This window comes from Medicago sativa, chromosome 3, assembly GCF_051527215.1.
Source record: "Medicago sativa cultivar Bolivia chromosome 3, Bolivia_mono, whole genome shotgun sequence".
In the NCBI taxonomy this organism is placed as follows: Eukaryota; Viridiplantae; Streptophyta; class Magnoliopsida; order Fabales; family Fabaceae; genus Medicago; species Medicago sativa.
Window position 1 is genome coordinate 96,855,719 of NC_140751.1, and position 20,959 is coordinate 96,876,677.

Below are 20,959 nucleotides of genomic sequence, written 5' to 3' on the forward strand. Positions count from 1 at the left end.
TGTCTTTGGTGTTTTTACGGAGAGCAACTTTACCTTTTCCTCACATTTCTATCAAATCATTCATGATTTCGGATGGAAAAAACAGTTTGTTCTGAAGTGTACTTTTGGATAGCTCAAAATCTGTTTTTTTTCGGGAAGTTATTTTCAGATTGATTTTGCAGGTGGAGAAAGTTCCTTCCATGTCTATGCTACCAGTTCCTTTAGCTCATCGTTACACGGATTTCTAATAGTTTAATTCGTTATGTTCTTTTTGTGCTCAGTGTCTACATTTTAAAGGATTCTTCACTACAAAACGTGTATTTAAGGCCTTCATAGTTAAAATAAGAAGTCTTGCAAAAAAATTATATGCCCAAAATGCAGACTCCTTAATTTACATGTTTTATACTAAAACCTGTTATTAAGAGCAGGAACTATATTTGTGCTGTCCCACATATTGAAACTAAAGTTGATTGCATGATACAGCCAAGTAATTAAGGCCTTCACAAGAAGTTTTGCAAAAAAACCGTGCCTACTTGCCAAGGTCACTTGTACATGGAGAACGTTTTCACTGTTATACAATTTCTTCCAAAATAATGAAGTGTTAGGAATGTTTTATTTTCAACCACTATCATGTTATTTTATCTGAGATTTATTTTAAAGCTCGAGACCTTTTGAGTTTCTTTTGATTAAGTTAATGTGATGAATTCTGTTCATGTTTACGTCGGCAAATGAAAGCAAATTGTCTGAACAAAATTAAGATGAGCAAGATAATTAAGCGTAACTCTATCACCGCAATTTCTTCATGTTTTCAAAAAAATCAGAAAATAGAAGTTGTATGAAAATCTCCATCACTGCAAATTTCACTCCTTACACTCCTTTATTCAACAAGATAAAAATTTCGCCTCCGCAACAGCAACATCATCTACTGAAATCAACCACTTTGCCACCGGACACTCTTCTCCCTCTCCACCTAACTCCGATTCCGATTTCAGTTCTCACCTTCATTTCTGCTTTGATTGAGCAAAAGATGGAGACGACGAAGAACACTATGATTTCCCTCCTCCACCATCACTCCCATTCTCCTTTACATCTCCCTCACTAACACAACTTTGATTACTACAACGATTTACAGATACATCAATATCACAATAATCTTCATATGAACTTCATGAAGAACAAACCTCTTGCATCTCCAATCGTGTACGAACAAAGACCCATCAGTTCAGTAACTAAATTGTATATCTTCTTCATCCTTTTTATAATCCTCATCAACAACCTATCCATATAACAACAATAACAATAATTATTATGGATATTCAAACCTTCCTCCTCCTTCTTCTTTTATAGATAAAAAGTAATGAAGATGTTATTTTAGAATAGTTTAGTTGTAGATAACTAACCACTCGAATGGTATTCGAATGAACCCAAAAAGAATTTCGATCCGATCTCAATCCTTTTTATCCGGTTATTAATTTTGATCTTTTAAAATCTAACTAGTTACAAACCCGTGCTTCGCACGGGGTGGATTGCTTTTTTTTTCGGATAATTTTGTTGGCAAACATATATTTGTTAATACGCTTAAAAGTAAATTGATTTGAAATTTATATATTACATGCATATAAATATAAAAAACCATGATCCATAACATATCAAATCCTAGATACGTCTACCATAAACGAAACCAAAACAGAAGTTATACAACATAGATTCTAAAGTAGTTGTGTTTGATGGAAAACAAACAAAAATCAAAAATTAGAAAATATAACGGGTTGAATAACGTATTTTGTAAAAAAATTGTTCTAGAGGAAAAATGAGCAAATTAAGGAAGATAGTTGCATTTTTCTAAGAGATTGCTGTTAATTATAAATGTGAGAATTAAGTAAGCATATTGCACAGACATTAGAAATCTGCACCTTTTTAAAATATTTATCAAAGCATCAAAACAGCATATACTACAATCAACATTCGAGATAGTAGTCAGGTCTATCTATTTAGATACAACACTAATTATCTCAAATAGCTAAAATAGACCCGTGTATATACATTAACGACATGGAAGAGATCTAAAGACAATCGAATTTTACAGAGTAAAAAATCAGCCACCCTTAAAAAAATTGCTACAAAGATTTCCTTCCTTTTGAATAGTATTTGAAGTTGCATTATACAATTTTGTTTTATTCTGATCTTCAATTACAGTACTTATCTTTTGTTGAAAAATATTGTTGATCTAGGAGTATGGATTGTCGAGGTAGTACTCCAACATTCTTTTGTTTCAAAAATCATAAATTGATTTGTTTCCTTCTTATTTTTATTAACTCATTTATGGGTGCAAGAACTATAATTTGAACCTTCATTTTAGTTATAACTCAATGATATAGTGGTGTCCTTCATCTCAAAAAGATAATAATGTAGGAGTATGGACACTCGCATATTTAGAATTTTTCTTCCCTAAACCTCAATGCAATATTTTTATGAAGTCTCAACTTAAAATACTTTCAGAAGGTATGCAGATGGGCAGAACAGCTGCATATGTTTATGGTATTCAACATTTTATAAGCAATCATCATTCATTATTAAAAAATAATTTTAAAGCTACAAAGTCAATATTTTTAAGGAATGTGAGTTGCTTCTAATAGCTGCTCATTCCCTCTAATTGCAGCATCTGTGCCAGCTGATATATATTGAAATCCAACCTAGGCACAATCTGAAACACATGCTTTACAATAATATGCACCAGAATCAGGAGTCACACTGTGGTGACACTTACAAAAAGGGTACCATCATTCCTGCCCCTCAACCATACCATCAATTGTAGCACAAGCAATAAAGGTATCACTCTCCCCAACTTTTAGCTGCCATACTGATTATGTTGCTTAATCTCTCTGCTTTTCCTACATAAACCTCAAGGAGTTTCCTCACAAGACGGTTATAGTCCTCGCTTGCTTTTCCCATCTCAAATTGTGCTCGAAAGTTTAGTTCTATTATCGCCCTAATATCTGTTTTCTCTTTGCTTGTACTATACATCACATCCAAAAATGTATGTTCCCCTGCATAGTTGTAATGGCATACATAATTGTTAGATTTTGATCACTTCATAATAATTTCTTGAAGCTTATTCTTCTTATTTTTTTAATTGGAAATCCTGTTGCTTTTCAAAAACACACACACACCTAACACCTAATACATTCTTGTCAATATAGCTAATGGTCCTGATTAATAATAGTGCTACAAATAAAGGTAAAATATTTTAGTGATTTAAAAGGGACTTAAAGTCAAAAGAGATCATATGGGACAAGTTTGTTAACTACTAAAAGAAAAAGTGTTACAGTTTCAAAAAAAGAGAAAAAGATGCATGCATTTGTAAGAAATATTATATCATATTATAAGTTGAATGATTGTTTAAGGTGTAAAAATTACTAATTAAATCAAATTACCTGATGGAAGATTATGTGAACTTGTCCATTCAGTATTACAAATGGCACTGTTAAAACCAGCATTTTGAAGCCGGCTAGAGACTTGTCTCATAAAACAGTTTGGACATGATCTGGCTGCACGACTCTGTCTACTGCAACTATACTCTAACTTTGATCTATCTATTTCCTCAATTGCTTCTTTCGTTGCATTCCTTATGCTTATTTCAAACTACAGAACATTGCCATTCTTCGTAAATTTGAGAACGAAGGTCGCATAATAAGAATTTTGGTTCTTCGTTGTCTAATGCTAGTCTAGTGAGGAAGAAAAAAGAAAAAAAAAACTTAACTAAGAAACACTTATTCTGACAGTTACAGAAGCTGATATTATTCCCTTGATCTCAGCTTGAAAAAGAAAAAAGCAAACAAACATGCACAACATTAAATAACTTATGATGCAAGTCACTGAAACAAACACTATTCATATGAGCTAAGAAAAGCACACAATGTGTTTCGACAAACACAGATGTTTTAACTGCTCATACTCATATATCAAATATTTAGACTATCAAACTATAATTAAGGTTTGAATAAATTGGGTTGATGATTTCAAGTTCGCATGTTCGACACTTGACCGAAATGCATACTCGATCAACACAAGGTGAGATGCCAATAAAATAAAATTAGTGTTCAATCATTCACACCAAAATTCAATGCCTTATCTACCCTCACTTATTAAAAAATTACAAATTTGCAAAATTTATTGTAAGAGAGTAAATACTTAAATAAAAAATTGGTCAGGGATACAATCAACCAAACCCAAATGGGTTAATACCAGGTGATCAAATCTTATCTCCCGCATACAACTATCACTCGAAAAAAGGAATTGAGTACTTCATCGGAGCCTTCTATTTACTATCACAACAACATGGTTTATGGATTCTCAATACAGCCTTTGAATGCTTTCAACCATTCGGCACCAATCGCCCGTTTCTCTGCGCGGATCACCATTTTGGTTATTAAAATTGTGGGAATCAGATGATTTAGCTCTTAAATTGGAGAACTTCAATCAATTTAGTCCCTCCAACAAAATATCACTTTAAAAAACATCCATCAAAACTTATGAAATTCTCTCTTGCATGCATGTGAGTTGGACAATATAGAACATTTAAAATTGTGGTGTTAAATTTGAGAAAATTACTATTAATTGACGTTTTTTAATTCAATGGACTAAATTGTCATTTCCTATATTTGAGGGACTAAATTGTCAGACTCAGACAATCAAAATATCAAGGACAAATGGTGATTCAACCCATGATCACAAAAATAAGGCTAAATTTAAGTCACAAAAGGGATTTAGCTCCACTAAACAGTAAAGTAATATATGTCAATGATCAATAAATTATATAGCATAAGTAACAACATCAGATTAAGAATAATTACCATCTATAACACGATGATCACAGCTGAGGGTCACGGCCATGAAGGAAGCAAACTTGAATTCTTCACCACCTGAACCTGGAATGACCCTCCTCTCAGCTGCTCATGTAGAAGCAAAGGCAGGGAGATGATCATTATGAGAAACAACAAATGCAGCTAATAAAGAGGACACCATAAATGTACCTCCCTGCAATGTATATCAGTCTCCAAATGCATGACGAACTATTCTTGCAAATTGTCAAAACAGTTTTTCAAACTCTATCACTATATTTATATATGTATAAATAATGAAAAGGGTTAATGAAAAATCTCATTGTTTGGAAGTTTACAGACTTATAAAAGGGAAGAAACAGAGAGTAGCCATTCCCTTTTCGAACCCTAATTTTTTTTTGTTCCCTTTCAAATTGCAGGTTGTAGAACCTATAAAGAAACTTTACATTTGTGACCCTTCCACTTTGTTCCATCAATTAATCATCCAAACAGGGAGAAGAAGGGATACATATCCTTTCCATTCCATCCATTCCCTTATACATTTTTCATTAGTATTACAGTTCCCCATAGGACCGGTTAGAGCAGGCATTTTAACAAACCATTTCTAGCAAATTCATGGCAATTTTAAGTCCCAAAAACTTGAAGTCATGCTGTGACAGCAAGGAGAAATGCACACTGTAAATAAGTCAAAATTATTTGTCCCTTCTCCATTGTCTCAATCTACCCAGCACAGTTGGAAAAAATCTGACACCAAATTTATACTAAGAACTAAACTGTATTTTTAGATCCAATTTCACAAAATAAAGACATCAATGCATCAACAGAGTAATCTTACCTGGGATAACAATATCACCAAGTCCAAACATTGAAAATGGCCTTGCAGAATCTGTTGTGGGGAACAAAAGCTGCAAAACAATTTAATTAACATAATTAGAAAGAACTTCATAAGTTTTTTTTTTATGAGATGGTTATCATGGCCAGTAGACTACAAAAATTAACACGAACGTATACAAAAATTAGAAACAAATATTTCCATTGCACTCGGCAAAGATTTTAACCTTGATTGGAGCATCAAATGATTTCGCAACGCTAACCATCACAGGAGTGAAGAAAACCCAGAAAATGTCATATACAAAAAGACCAGCTTGAAAAATATGTGAATGTAAAAGAGTAAAAAATGAAGATTTGAGCACTACCAAGTTCAATTTAAAAGAAGGAAAAAAAACATACCAAGAGAATGGCACCAGTCTAATAGAGAATCTATGTCGAACAGTACATTTGAATCAATTAATATTGCTGAAGAATCAAGTAAAAAAGATTGAAAAAGAGTTGAAGCATATAACAGACCAAGTTACAATGATTTCATAAAAAAAAAAGGATAGCCTGCACATCAAGTTAAAGGTAGAGTGCTGCATCAAATCGCGGCATCAATGGTGGAATGAATACGTCAGTTACATTTCTTCTCAAATCGTTAAAATTTCAAACCACATTATATCAGCAGTCATATTCTTTCTCTCTTTGTGAATATTATGTGAGACTTGTTATCAGATAGAATAGCACTTCAAGCAAAGGTAGATTGCGGCGTTAAGTCGCGGTGTTAATTACAGTAATGAAGACTGATTTACAATCATATACCAAGTTTACAAACTTGCAGCATTTAGATAGAAATTTAATTTATTTTTATGTGCCCATCTTCTACAGAATAAGCTTAATTTGTAAAAAGGTATTGTTCCATTTCAAACCAGGAAAGTGAATACCAAAAATATGCACAAAACATAATTATTGGTTCAATTAACAACCATGAGTTAATAAAAGAAACGGTTGACAGGCAAAATCATACACTCTTTTAAATTTTAACACAATATACTAATTTCCCTAGAATATGGTAAACCCAATGAAGTGTAAATAGAGGAAGAAGATCACAGCAAAAAAAAAAAAGGCATCTTTTTTTCATGGGCTAATCCAAAAGTCATCATGAAAGTTTATATTGCAACCACAAAGGACTATAATAATAACAGTATAAAGCAATATGATGATAGTAGTAAATACCAATCACACATCCGCAAAAATAAAAATAAAAGTAACCCAAAAAAGAAAAAGAAAATCACCATGTCATAATTGCCTCACAAACAGCAAGGCCATCTACAATTCTGCAGATCTGACCCAATTCTCCTGCATGAAACATGTCAAAATTCATCCAAAAACAGTTCCCAAACAGCCCAAATCAGTTTAATCATCAATTTAGAATCAAGGATAGTATTCAAAGGTAATAGACATAGTTTAATCATTAAATCTATTGGGATTCCTAAAATCATCATTCAATTACTCAATTAGAGAACTTCAACTCTACTAAATTTAAACCAATTCAAGCTATAATGTTTTTTCAAAGAAAAGAAAATAAGTTCATTGCCAATAGAACACAACCTAAACAACTGCTAGAAAGTGAATATCTTCAATGCAAAGCTTAGCACTATAACAAAGATCAACAACTAATAGAAACGATGCATTCAGACAAAGCAACAGTCAAATGTTACAACACATTGCCCATACTACTTAATCTGTCTTATATAATCAAAGGGAGTCGGATATTTGTAGGGACCAATGCCATCATCATAGTTAACTTATTTATAGTTAAATTTATGCAGCAAACTTGTTTTCAATACTTTTGAAGCAAAGCTGATCCCAAATTTTGTACCAAACACTACCATCATAATCTCATTCTAAGACAGTCCTTATACACCAATGATTTATCCAAACATCATCTTTCACCCAAATCTCGTATGAACAAACTATATCAGTTCCGGAACCAAAAATTGAAAACAACAAATCACAAAGAAAAGCCTTAAGGTTACTTGGTCTCAAAGTCACCAACCACATCACAATTACTTAAGCTTTTCAACAGATTGTTTCACTACTCAAACACAGACCCAAAATCACAAAGAAAAGCAAAGAAACCAATATTGCAGACAACATAATTTGATAATTCAGTCATTAAGAAAATGACATATCCAGTGAAAGGAAAACAAAATGAAATAAACAAAATGAAGATTCATTGATTCCATTAGAAAATCAATATCTTCATTCTCAAATTTCAGAACAAATACTAATGTGATTAGTTCAGAGAGTGCAGCGAAATGATCATGATTCTCACGCAAAATACCATCGATATCAAAAAAAAATGAAGCAATATCCGAGATTTCTAATTTATGAACTACACAAAATTCAGTATCATTTTGCTTCAGAGAAACAAACCTGTTTGTATTACAAACATTTCAAATCAAGCCCAGTATCATTTTATTCACAAAATTGAGATTCTCAAATTCTTTCAAACTCAATTCTCAAATAGAACCTTTTCCACCAAAAACTTGAGATTATACATGACTTTTTCCAACTGAGTTTGCTACTTCAACGCAATTTGTTAACACCAAATGAGACAGCAAGCATGCATTAGTTGTATCCAATTTTTAAGCATGTATAAAAATTCTTGTACAAAAATTTATTGCATTTTATAAAAAAAATCTAACATAACATCACAGATGTGTGAATCAAATTCAAAGAGAGAAATCAATTTCCTATATTCAACCCAGTTTTCCACCAGTCACATAAGCCCAATTGAAGTGTAACAATGAGAAAAGTAACCAATTTCCTCTATCCAACGCAGTTTGTTCATCATAAGCATTTGACAACCAAAACAAACATGCATACATGAAAACAAAATCCAGTAAAGTAAAACAAAACATGCAAAAAACAAAACCCACCAACACAAACAAACTCAAACAATCAAACAACCAAATGAAAAAATCAACCGAGAAACAAAAAATCAACATATAACAGAAGAAAAACATCATTTCACATTCTTGTTACCTACTATCACAAAGCCATTCAAATTCTGGGTTCCCAGCATATTTCAATTCAAAATAAAAGATGGTTTCCTCAAACATGCAACCGAAATCAGTAAAAAAAAAACCAAAATCAATTAAAAAACAAATTCAAACAACCTTATTAAAAAAAATCAACATCTAAAATTCAATACAAAAAGAAAATCACCCAAAAAAACAATAAACACATAGAAACCACAAAAGCTTCACAAAACATAAACATGCATGGGAATCAAAGATAGAATACCAACCTTTTTCTTGATCAATCACTAAAACACACCAAGGAAGAAGAAGAACCGGACTCAAGTGATGAGAGACATGAATGAGGTAGTGGGTAGGAATGAATGAAATAGTGGGAATGAATGAATTGAAACCGTACCAAACATATATATATGGGGGAGATGGTTATTAACCAATTTACGAAAATACCCCTCCAAGGGCAAAATCGTAAAAAATACATCCATTCATTTTTCTATCTAGGTTAGTAGACGTGGGTGCCAAACCATCATGGTATATCCATGTCATTTAACAATGTGTCACGTCATTCAAGTTGAAAGCAAAATGAAGAGTTGGACCAAATGTTTAGGGACCAAAATCACAGGGGAAAAAATTAGAGGATCAAAATTGTTTTAGTAAAATAGAGAAGACAAAATCGTAAGCCAATTAATTTAATAGAAAAGTCTCTCAGTCCAAAAAAAATCAGCGTCACAAATCACAATACTCTACATTATTTTTGTTCACTAAAAGAGAAGAAAACTAAAACAATGGTATATTGAATCTGATCCAGTTCCCGTTTATTTAGAAGGAAAAAAGGACTAGTGTGGGTGTGGCTTCTGTTGGTCGATGGACGCTTGCTCAGTAATGTGACTCCAATGCCACCGTGTCATTGATGAAGATAACATAATATTCACATCATAACCATCCAAACAAAACAAACATGTTTCCATCTTAGTACAGATAATAACAATGATTATTTTTTAAGAATTGCTCTTCTTCCATTTGGTTTTGCTCATTCCCGTCCTAAGTGCGACATATTTACTATGATATTATTGGAGCCTAACACTCATGATATTACTTTAGAAAGCTCTCTAATCATTCTTTATATACATTATTTAATAGACAAAAATTTAATTATCACGTAGTGATGGTGGAATAAAAGTGTACATATATGATTGATCACCAAGTATTTTCTCAAACGTGTAGAAAGAAAACTTTACATGATTACATCTATCAAAAGAAAGAAAAAAAAAAGCTTTACAATATATTGGATCACTCTTAATTTTAAGAAATGTGTTATTTGAACAACTATTTGCATGACAGCTTACGAGTCAACCAAAGATTTACAAAGAAAAATATGTCTTAATAAAAAAATCAAAACAATAGAGAGAAAGTAAAAACATGATGTGAGTATTGGAGATAAAGCTATCACAATGTTGTAACAAAATACTTGTACAAATATCATTCATCTAATTTTAATCCCCTCACTCATCGGTCATTCGTTTTCTTTGACATACATTTCTTTACTTCATCTCCTTTTTTTTTTGAGAGCTTTTCTTTCTTCTTTCTCTTTTTTCATTTTTTTGAGACAAATGATATTTCATGAAATTATTTATATCCAATTAAGTATCTATAATTTTCAACCAAAATATAGTTCGAACATGTTGTCCTTGGAATGAAGTAGAAAAGAGGAAGCTTATAAAATTTGAAATACAAAGTTTATAACGTACAAAAATCGTCCTTTATTGTAAAGTTGTCACTCTGAAATACAATGAGTATAAATTTCACAACCATTTTAAGACAAGTATTTTCTCTCCCATACTCTCATTATATTTTTACTCCCCCCCCCCCCCCCCCCCCCCCTCATTATCGTTTTTATTCCAAAAAAAAAGAAGGAAGATACCGGTTGTCTCTAATTTTTTTTTTGAAATATGGTTGTCCCAAAAATTATCATTAAATGATTGTACAAATATTATTAATCATTTTAGTAAAAAAAAATTATTAATCATTGTCTAACCCTAAATATCTCACACCCATTGATCACAAATTTACTTGATTGTTAAATGTTTGTATGTACATCACCTCCTTCTAAAGAGTTGATGATCCTCCGTCGTGCTTCCAATATATTATAAGAAAAATAAAATCAATTAAAATCAAAATAGAAGATTCAATGCTACCTTGAATGAAGAGCACAGATATGCTGCATTTGGGCAAGTTAGGACTTAGGAGTGAACCGAGTATTCTACGGTAAGGTGTCAACATCAAAGAGTATATAGTCTATGGACTTTTATGCAAGGCCAAATCGGGTAGCACTTTGATGTCATTAATTGCACCGTGCCATTAAATCTGGGTCATACAAACACATTGTCATTGCATCTGGGCCACACAACACATCCATCTTGGTGCCATTAATGACTCAGATTTAATGGCACGGTGCCATTAATGACACCAAAGTGCTCCCGGCCAAACCCCACACAAAAAATAGGTCATCCATCCTCACCTAACACACACGGAACAGAAAAGTAAACAATGTTATCGGCGGATACATGCCAAGTTTGGCAAAGAAAATGGAATAAGTGGTGTCGGAAATTATTAGTGCCGTGAATACAAACAATAGCAGCTTGGAGGTACTCTTGGTGTTGAAATATTATACAATGCATTCTATTGCACTTGATGTTTTGTTAATTATTTTGTCTTAATCATCATTATTATTTCAAAGAAAATGGACACTGATAATCAAAGTTATATCTGTAGGTAAATAAAGTATGATCAAATATTATTTTAGTTCAATTTCGAATTTGATTCCCTTAGATGAATGATTTCGTAGCTCATTTATCACTTGAATTCAATCATTCAATTATTTTATTGGTTGATATTGAGAAGTTAATGTGGCCCAATTTGGTTTATCCCAACATTTGCGCCAATAACTCGAATTGGCAAGCACGTTTCAAGTTATTAGCCATCTCTGTTTTGTAGCATTTGAATGAAGAGAAAAATTTAGCAGTCAAACTTATGACATGTCTAAGCACCGATTGAGTCAATTTCTTTGTGCGTATTTGTCACCCTCCTTGGCTCCACGCCTGGTTAAGTCATACAAATGAATGGTTTACTTGTTGAAGTGTGACTAACACATTTTTTGATTGCATTATACTTTTTTTTTTTTGTGTTAGTCGTGGTTTGAACTTCACCTTACATAAATTATGCATTGTTCCTGCCAATTGAGCTAAGCTCATGAAGATCGATTGCATTATAATGACCCAATATCTAAAGTTAGGTGTGCCCGTCAAAAAATGTATAAAAAGTTTGGTGAACTACTGAACTATCAAATTTAACATCAACAAAATGGAGACAAAATCACACATAAAGAGGGGAACAAGTCATGGTTTTCCTTCATTAAAAAAAGAAGTCATGGTCTTCCTATTAATATTATTGGCTTGGATACAATTTTGGTCATTCTTTGCTCAAAATTAACTTACTCCTCAATTTACAAAATCGGTTTTTTAGTCATTATTTTTTCTTTTATAATTACTGGAATGTTTCATCCCCTCCATTTTTTTTCTTTTATATTAAACTGTTTAAAAATTAAATTAAATAGAATTTGGTTTAATTATACTTTTAGTCTCTCGATTTTTTACTCACTCACAAAATTGGTCTCCCTCATTTTAAAATCACCCTGCTTTTGTCTCTCTTTCACCAATTTTTCACCCAACATTTGCAAGAGAGAACTTATATTTAGTGACAAGGTAGGAGTATTATCTATGCTAAAGTCACTTCTCTTAATTTCTTAAATAATACTCTAGAAACATTTGTTAGCATTTTCTTTTTGTAAATTATATTGAGGATTTTTTTGTAATTTAACTATATTTTTTAATTGTTGGGGTGACTATGGTCACCTTCTCTTCCAGATAATCTCAACCAATAATTTGAACCATTATTCACCCTTTTAGACATAATCAATTTTACAGAATTAATTTACTAAAAAGCAATTCTTGTGCATACGAAACCAAAAAAACACTTAAAAATCAATATAATATTCTTAAGAGTCATATGAATGATTTGATCGTTTGCGTGAAATAAAAAAAGTTGAAAGTCATAAAAAGACAAAGTTCAAGTTCCACATTCCACAAGCAAATATAAAAATAACATTTTTCTTGTTTTGAGAGGTCCTAGCATTTTCTTTAAAAAAAAATTACTCAATCAAGCAATTATAGAAAAAATAATCTTAATTATTTATAATAATACTATATAATAAAAAATTATTTTTTGACCGGATATAATACTCAATAATTGATAAAGATAACATACTTTTAAATTACATTGACCAATCACCACCAAAAAAATCACAAATGTGTCCCTTAAGGGATGACTGTACTAGTTTGAATGGTAATAAAAAAGTTATCATTTATTAATGTCAAAAAAATAAAAAAAAAATTGTATTTAATTTAATTTAATTTATAGAGTTGTTTTGTAGTGGTTGCTTTGCTTCTCTATCCTTACTAGTCGCAAAACAATTAATTATTCAGTTATCACTCTCTCTTTCTCTCTCTAACCTGAGACTCTTTCTTCTTCTTCTTCTTCTTCTTCCTCTTTTGAGTTTAACAAACAACAACAATGGGGAAAGGTGGATCTGTAAGCGATGGAGTAATGAAGAAGATCTTATTATCGTACACATACGTAGCGATATGGATCTTCTTATCATTCACTGTTATCGTTTACAACAAATACATCTTAGACAAAAAGATGTACAATTGGCCATTCCCAATTTCCCTAACAATGATCCACATGTCTTTCTGTGCAACCCTAGCTATTCTTCTCGTTCGTGTCTTCAAATTCGTTGAACCCGTTTCAATGTCTCGCGATGTTTATCTCTCTTCCGTTGTTCCAATCGGAGCACTCTATTCTCTTTCTCTTTGGCTCTCAAATTCCGCTTACATTTACCTCTCTGTTTCTTTTATTCAAATGCTTAAAGCTCTTATGCCTGTTGCTGTTTATTCCATCGGCGTTGGTCTGAGAAAAGAATCTTATAAGAATGATACCATGTTTAACATGCTTTCCATTTCAATGGGTGTTGCTGTTGCTGCTTATGGTGAAGCTAGATTTGATACATGGGGGGTTATTTTACAGCTTGGTGCTGTTGCTTTCGAAGCGACCAGATTGGTTATGATTCAAATCTTGCTTACATCCAAAGGGATTTCATTGAATCCGATTACGTCCTTGTATTATGTTGCACCTTGTTGTTTGGTTTTCTTGTCTGTTCCTTGGATCCTTGTGGAGTATCCAATTTTGAAAGAGAATTCAAGTTTTCATTTTGATTTTGTGATTTTTGGGACTAATTCTTTGTGTGCATTTGCTTTGAATCTTGCTGTTTTTCTTCTTGTTGGGAAAACATCTGCTTTGACAATGAATGTTGCTGGTGTTGTTAAAGATTGGCTTTTGATTGCTTTTTCATGGAGTGTGATTAAGGATACTGTTACACCCATTAATTTGTTTGGGTATGGTCTTGCTTTCTTGGGTGTGGCTTATTATAATCATTCAAAGTTGCAGGCACTTAAGGCTAAAGAAGCACAGAAGAAGGTTACACAAGCTGATGAAGAAACTGGAAGGTTGCTTGAGGATAGAGAAGGTGATGGATCAGGCAAGAGAAATGATCAGCAGAATTGATTTTCATTCAATTGCATTTACCTTATAATTCAAGAATCTGAAAAAGAAAAGACAAAAAAGACTATGCAACAAAAGAATAAATCATGAGGAAGAGGAGCAATTGGTGTTTAGATCTGGAGGTAGTAACAAACAAGGGACTTGCATCCTCTGAGAAAATGGCCAAAATTTGGTATTTTTTTTTTTTGTTTTTTCCTCTAGTATTATTAGGGTTTGAGATTTGCATTTTGATGCTGGTAGAGCCAATAATATGTTATTACTAGAGTGAAGTGTCTCAAATCCTTTATTTATTTATGATTATTATTTTTTACTTTCCTTTTCCAGTGCTTAGTTTTATGTTATGTTGTTGGTAGGGACTATCAGTATTTTGAGTTTAAATGCTTATTTATTCATAATACTAGTACATGTCTATTATATGTCTGTCTGTACTTGCATATTGTGGTCTGGTTATATGATGTTGAAAAGCGATTCAAAAGATTGAGTGAGGAATAATATAGTAATTGGATGCTATGGTTTAACTCTGATGATTTATATTGAATACATGGTTCCTTAGCCAACATGTTGCGGAATCACTCTGCTTTTGTTCCGTGTTCATTGTCTGCTTATGTTCCTGAGTGCATATTTGAATTGACGATAAATTTAGTAGAAATACGATGTTCCATCTTAATTTTGATAAAAACTATACTTTAGAGATTCAACAAAATCATGATGGCATTGTGATTTCACCAAACTTACCACCAACTCAAACATGCACCAGGTTATTCGAGCGTTTGAAAAATTAACTCATTGGTCCATTATGTTATGGTTTCATACATAGTTCTAGACCCATAGTGATGTATTTTTCTTTTATCTGCATCCAAGCCAGTGACTTGTGCGGAAGTCTCTTGGCTAAAACACGGCCATATGAAATTATTTCATTGCTGTCATTTGGCTATTATCAAGAAATATGATTAATCTGTTTTTGAACTTTTAACCATACTTCAAGAAGTTGACATTGATATCAGACCATTTTGGTGTTATGACTATTATGAAATTGCACCTGTTCTGTTCTGCATTTGTCCAATGTGTACACTTTACTCTTATGATCATATCACTATTCTATTTCCTCATATTATGAAACAATTGCCACATCACAAGATAGAATTGATGAGGACATGACACGTCCACTAACATTTCCTTCTCAAAGAACATCTGTTCCCTTTCTAACTGCAATCTATTCAATAGATTGTCCGACAAAGCTGAGAAAGAGAGTGAAGACTACTTACTTTCTTTGCTAAATGGTGATTGAACTCAGAACTATCACATATCTTACAATAGTCTCTGTATTCATGTTGTGTGATCTAGAAAAGTTTGTTCTGTCTTTATTGTCCATAAACCTTATCATATGTTTGGAAATTAAACCATAGCAGTATAATTTGAAATCACACTTGGAGTTTTTGTCCTTCCTGTGTACGTGAATCAGCAGCAACCGGCAATTTTAAAAGAGAGTGGTACCACTTGTTTTAACCAACTGATCAACACGTGTAATTGAAAGTATTCATATTTTTTGTTTCTATTAATTTGAGTTGCAGCTGGTAGCAGGCATAGTTTTGTCTGTATCAGCATGTAAGATGAGGGGATATACTATTCTAAGGTCTTCCTCTCTTCACTATTATATAAGGAAAAAAAAAAATGTTAACTCGTTCAAAACATATAAATTAAGAAGTTAAATGTTGAGATATATAATTTTGGGACGATACTGCACCGATACGCCGATACGGAAAAATTTCAAAAATCAAGATACGATACGGCTGGGATACGTTAATAAAAAAAATTATATAATTAAATGTACAATATAATTATTACCATTTTTTTAATATGCAAATATATTAACAAACACACGAAACCAGGCTCGTAGCACATTAACATAAATATAAATAATATTGACGATTAAGAGAGTGGTCATTAGTCAATTACATACGCAATATATACCAAAAAGAGCACGATCAGTGCTATACATCAATGCTACATTATATCCAAAAGGAACATTGTTAGTGCTATACTATATCGATCCAAAAAAGAAGCACTATATCCAAAAAAGAACACATCAGTGCTAAGAGTTAACACTAACATGTAACTAACTTTTACATCTCCTCTCCTCCATTCTCATCATCAAGGTACAAATCAACTTTCAAATCCGGTTCATCCAAAGACAACTCTGCTAACTTAATTCCAACATCATCAAGCGGTTCATGCGCATCTCTACTAATGTCTCACATTCTTGATTGTCCTTTCTTATATCCATCTTCTTTCCTTGACAAGAAAATGGCCGAGCAGTTCAACAGTGGCCAAAGTGGACGGCGACCACTTTGGAAGAAAAAGTTGAAATCCTAATTTTTTAGAAAGGGGAAGATGCAATTGTTTGTGTGGTGTGGTGTGGGTCGTACTGGCACCAAAGAAAGATAAATGAAATGTATATATTATAGTAATATAATGTTTTTATTCTTATTTTTTTATTTTTTAAAAAAAAACAGAAATCAAAATAATATAAAAAACACAAGTATCCGTGCGTATCGGGATGTATCAGGAAGTATCGGATAATTATTTTTTTAAAAATAAAATTTAATATTTGGATACTCTCCAGATACGTATCGGGAAGTATCGGGCAAATATCGGTGCAGGATACGCAGGGGATACGGTACGTCATCCATTTTGAAGTATCGGGGCTTCACAGCTCTACGTCAATGTCAATGTATCCAAACATAATCATTTATGTTAAATTCATTTTTAATCAAAATCAATTCTTGTCACTACATAACCAACGAGTAATGATATTTTGACATCCATTTGATGACAACTTTGTTGGCAACCTTGTTTTTCTCACTTCTTATTGGTCAAAAACAATGGAAAGAGAAAAAGGAAGAGAGAGAATAACAATATCATGTGAGTATGAGAGAGAAAGTTGTCCAAAAGTTGTCAAAAAGTGGTTGTCAAAATATCATTTCTCTTTTTCAAGACACCACTCGTGCCAATACTGTCGGACATGGTGCTGATAATATGACAGGTGGCTTGATTGATAGTCCATAATACTAGGTTTTTGTACTATGCCTACTTGTTCTTACCAAACAAACATATATACAAAGTAAATGACATCACTTTTTCTAAAAAAAAATTAAATGTTGTAAAGACATTTGTTAAAGAATCAAATATAACAACAATAATATGTATTTTAAAGCATGTGTAATCAAATCAATGTTTCAAAATTTTAAAAATGTATTTTTAATACAAAATTTCATTTTTTAAATTCTTTTAACAAGTGTTCTAAGCATGAATGACTTCATGTAAGTTTCTCCGTTTTTTTTTTTCAATACTCTCTGACTTAATTTTGACAACCATGCAATACAACAAACTCATTCACGATCTTAGCTGAGGGTATAAGGTAACTAACCTACGCTTGGTGGCCGTTGAGTATTTACTATCTTGCCGAACAGGGTAATACCTGCTCTAGTAGAAAGCACAATTCTGACTGTGAATATGTCTATGAAGAGCAAGACCCATCAATGAGTTCATTTCAGCCGTACCCATATATGATTGTACCTGTTCTTCTAGCATGTTATGCAGTACACTCTGTTTGTAGTAAGGTGTTGATTTTTTTAAAGTGTGTGTGAGTAATAAACCATGACCATAAGTAGGAGGTGGTAGCTCTATTATTAGGTACTAAAAGTGATTAGTTCATGAACTACCTCATCATGTAATTTTCTTTTTACAAAAACTCATGATGATGTTTTTGTTACTTGTTAGTCTATTCCTTTTAAATAATTTTGGTTACTCAGTAAATCATAGAATCCTATTTAGTTCAACAAATTAATAACACCAGTGTCATATCTTTCCAAAACAAAAAATAAAATAAACTACTAGTGTCATATTTTAACTTGATTATTTGCATTTAGAAAGGTTATGGACACTCTTTTTTAATATTTTTTCTAACACATAATCTCTTGCTAAAAAGAGTGTTAAAAAAGAGAGTTTTCCTTGCAATTCTCATTTGCATTTCCTGCATCTTGTTGGGTAGCAACTAACAACCATTCACTTGGCTTATTTAATTTTTTGTGATGCTTTTAGGAAGCCTAAGCTTGCGCCGCGGGCTTTGACTTTTCTCGTAATGCTCAATAGATTTACCTAGGATATAAATCTACAGTGAGAGTTTTCAAATGATTTTTGCTACCATAAATAACTTCATTCAATTGAAAATTACAAACCTAATTTATCTCGCCCTCACTATATTTATGACTTTTTACTGACAAAAGTTAAAATGAGTAGGGACATTTTGGTTAAGAAGTGTTTGATTAAATTTGACGAAGATGAATAATGTACAAAGCAAATCCTATATTTAGAGACGAGTGTAGTATTATTACTCCATCCGTCTGGCAATAATCGACTTCAAAACATGTGTGGTTCCTTTCTTTCAAAAAAAAAAAAAGTGTGATTCAAAAGTCTATCAAGCACGATGCTCCCGGTTGTCTCAAGGTGTGTTTCCACCAAGACTGAATGCTACCAACATCACTCTCATTTCAAAATGGGACACACAATAGTCTATGCAAAATCGGCACCCTATTGCATCGTATAATGTATTGTACAAAGTGGTGGGCAAAGTTCTTTCAAACTGGTTGAAACTCGTTTTTGACAAATGCTCGTTAGATAATCAGTCAATGTTTGTTCCCGAAAGATCTATTCTTGATAATGTTATGACATCCATACCAAGACCAAAGCGAAAAATTACGTGTCACTCTCAAGTTAGATATTAGCAAAGCATATAATCGCATTGATTGAGATTACCTTCGAGATATCATGATGAATATGGGCTTTTTGGAGCAATGAGTTAAATGTATCATGCTATGTGTGGAAATCGTTGATTAGTCATTTCTTGTCAACGGTGGTACGATATGACTTATTGTCCTAGGCAGAGCTCTTCGTCAAGATGAACCGCTCTCACCTCACTTGTTTATTTCATGTGTGGAAGGATTGCCAGCTCTGATAAAAAAAGTAGAGACAAGGAGATTTACACAGTGTTAGAATTTCTACAAATGAACCGATTATTTCTCGTCTCCTCTTCGCCGACGATTGCTTTCTCTTCTTCAAAGGCTCCACTAGTGAAGCAAATGTCGTGAAGAATAATACTCTAGCCTCATATGAAGCTGCATCTGGGCAAACTATCAACTTTCAAGTGTCAAAAATATTTTGTAGCCGCAACACACCAACTGAAGTGAGAACTGCTCTAACCAACATCATTGAATTTGGAGTAAGACATAAAAATTCATATTTAAATTTTTTTAGAAGAGATTTTCATAATATTCTACCAATTTCTGGAAAATTTTTATTAAAAAATATGAAAGCTAGACATGAGTTGAGTTGACTAAAGAATATAGACACTATACATCATTTATTAATGAACCTAAAGAATTTCATTTTTGTAAACAGTCTGCATATTTCATATTTGAACCTAAAGAATTTAGTATATGACTCACTTAAGCTAGAATTTATTGTATACGGTCTAAAAGTGATGATGAAAATCTTTTTGGGGCTAAAAGTTTATCGAAAAATTTAGAGGGACTAAAACGAAAAGTTGATATATTTATATAGACAAAAAATATATTTAACCCTTTAGAGATTTATCATGGCGTGAACTTTTTTTATTTGATTTGGCTCTCTGAAAGTTAAACATATACTCCCTTTTTCTCAAAATAATTGTCTTTTTAACATTTTTCTCTATTTTAAAATAATTCTCACTTTAGAATACCAATGCAGTATTTATTATTTTTTTTCACTATTATATTTATTGAATTTTATCAAACTTAAGTACTCCACTAACTACAATTAATAAAGGTGTATATTAGTAAATGATACTATTATTACAATTGAAATCAGCACAATTAATCATTTCTTTAAAAATTATGCATCTTAAATAACTACTCCCTCCGTCCCGGAATAACTGACCCATTTTCTAAAAAAAAGTGTCCCAAAATAACTGACCCATTTCAATTTTCAATACAACTTTCATCATTCCCAATACAATATAACACTAAATAATACTATTTTTATCATTCCCAATACAATATATTCCACTTTCCCCTTTATTTATACACTTTTCTTAATCTGTGTGAAAAACCAAAGTAGGTCAATTATACCGGGACGGAGGTAGTATTATTTTAAGACAGAGGAGTACTTCGTAAAAAGATAAGTGTTGATTGAAAGATTAACACTTACAACTTTAATAAAATAAAACACTATAAAGTTCTTAAAATATGAGTTGAAAGACCATTTACAATAGAGTCGCCCATTAGGTGCTTAGTGAGTCATATACTAAATGAGTTCTATTAAATTCTATTAATAATTTTACACACCATCTTAGCAAACTTAAAAATTATTATATGAATCCTATTAATAATTCAATGTTTTTGTATTTCAACAAAGTTTATTAATTTTTATACAATTTAATATGCATGTCTCGCAAAAATTGAAGAGAGAGAACTTTCCTAACCACCTCTCTCCACCATTGTGGATGCTAGTACCTCTTGGCCATTTGAAGAGTTAAATTCTGAATTTTTATATTTTATGAGGTTAATCCAT

The 20,959-nt window shown here is 32.1% G+C and overlaps 2 protein-coding genes across 11 annotated transcripts; one reads left to right on the forward strand and one right to left on the reverse strand.

Moving 5' to 3' along the window:
• Nucleotides 1-2,527: 2,527 nt before the first annotated feature.
• Nucleotides 2,528-9,188, reverse strand: LOC146942502 (dihydrolipoyllysine-residue acetyltransferase component 3 of pyruvate dehydrogenase complex, mitochondrial-like). Of its 10 annotated transcripts, XR_015032745.1 has the most exons (6): nt 8,950-9,188; nt 6,929-6,992; nt 5,656-5,725; nt 4,833-4,928; nt 3,414-3,621; nt 2,528-3,026 (listed from the first exon to the last, which is right to left on the reverse strand). XR_015032745.1 is itself a non-coding variant. In XM_085756463.1 (5 exons), exons 2-5 carry the CDS (start codon nt 6,929-6,931, stop codon nt 2,812-2,814), a joined length of 384 nt encoding a protein of 127 aa, XP_085612589.1. In that variant the 5' UTR covers nt 6,932-6,992; nt 8,950-9,182; the 3' UTR covers nt 2,528-2,811. The 10 variants fall into 10 exon arrangements, 5 of the variants coding, with proteins under 5 accessions (XP_085612589.1, XP_085612590.1, XP_085612588.1 ...); XR_015032744.1 differs by having other exon boundaries at nt 3,414-3,704; nt 6,929-9,188; XR_015032747.1 differs by having other exon boundaries at nt 4,833-5,016; nt 6,929-9,182.
• Nucleotides 9,189-13,184: 3,996 nt separating this feature from the next.
• Nucleotides 13,185-14,748, forward strand: LOC146942503 (putative sugar phosphate/phosphate translocator At5g25400). The gene has a single exon (XM_085756481.1). It carries the CDS (start codon nt 13,307-13,309, stop codon nt 14,354-14,356), a length of 1,050 nt encoding a protein of 349 aa, XP_085612607.1. The 5' UTR covers nt 13,185-13,306; the 3' UTR covers nt 14,357-14,748.
• Nucleotides 14,749-20,959: the final 6,211 nt, after the last annotated feature.

Bases quoted from the DNA above. Each gene is read 5' to 3' on its own strand.
- LOC146942502 (XM_085756461.1), bottom strand. From the start codon at position 5,917: ATGGTTAGCGTTGCGAAATCATTTGATGCTCCAATCAAG. The intron at 5,726-5,878 runs GTTAAAATCTTT...ATTGTTTTGCAG, and splicing joins CATTTGATGCTCCAATCAAG to CTTTTGTTCCCCACAACAGA. The intron at 4,929-5,655 runs GTAAGATTACTC...CTACATGAGCAG, and splicing joins TGGTGATATTGTTATCCCAG to CTGAGAGGAGGGTCATTCCA.
- LOC146942503 (XM_085756481.1), top strand. From the start codon at position 13,307: ATGGGGAAAGGTGGATCTGTAAGCGATGGAGTAATGAAGAAGATCTTA.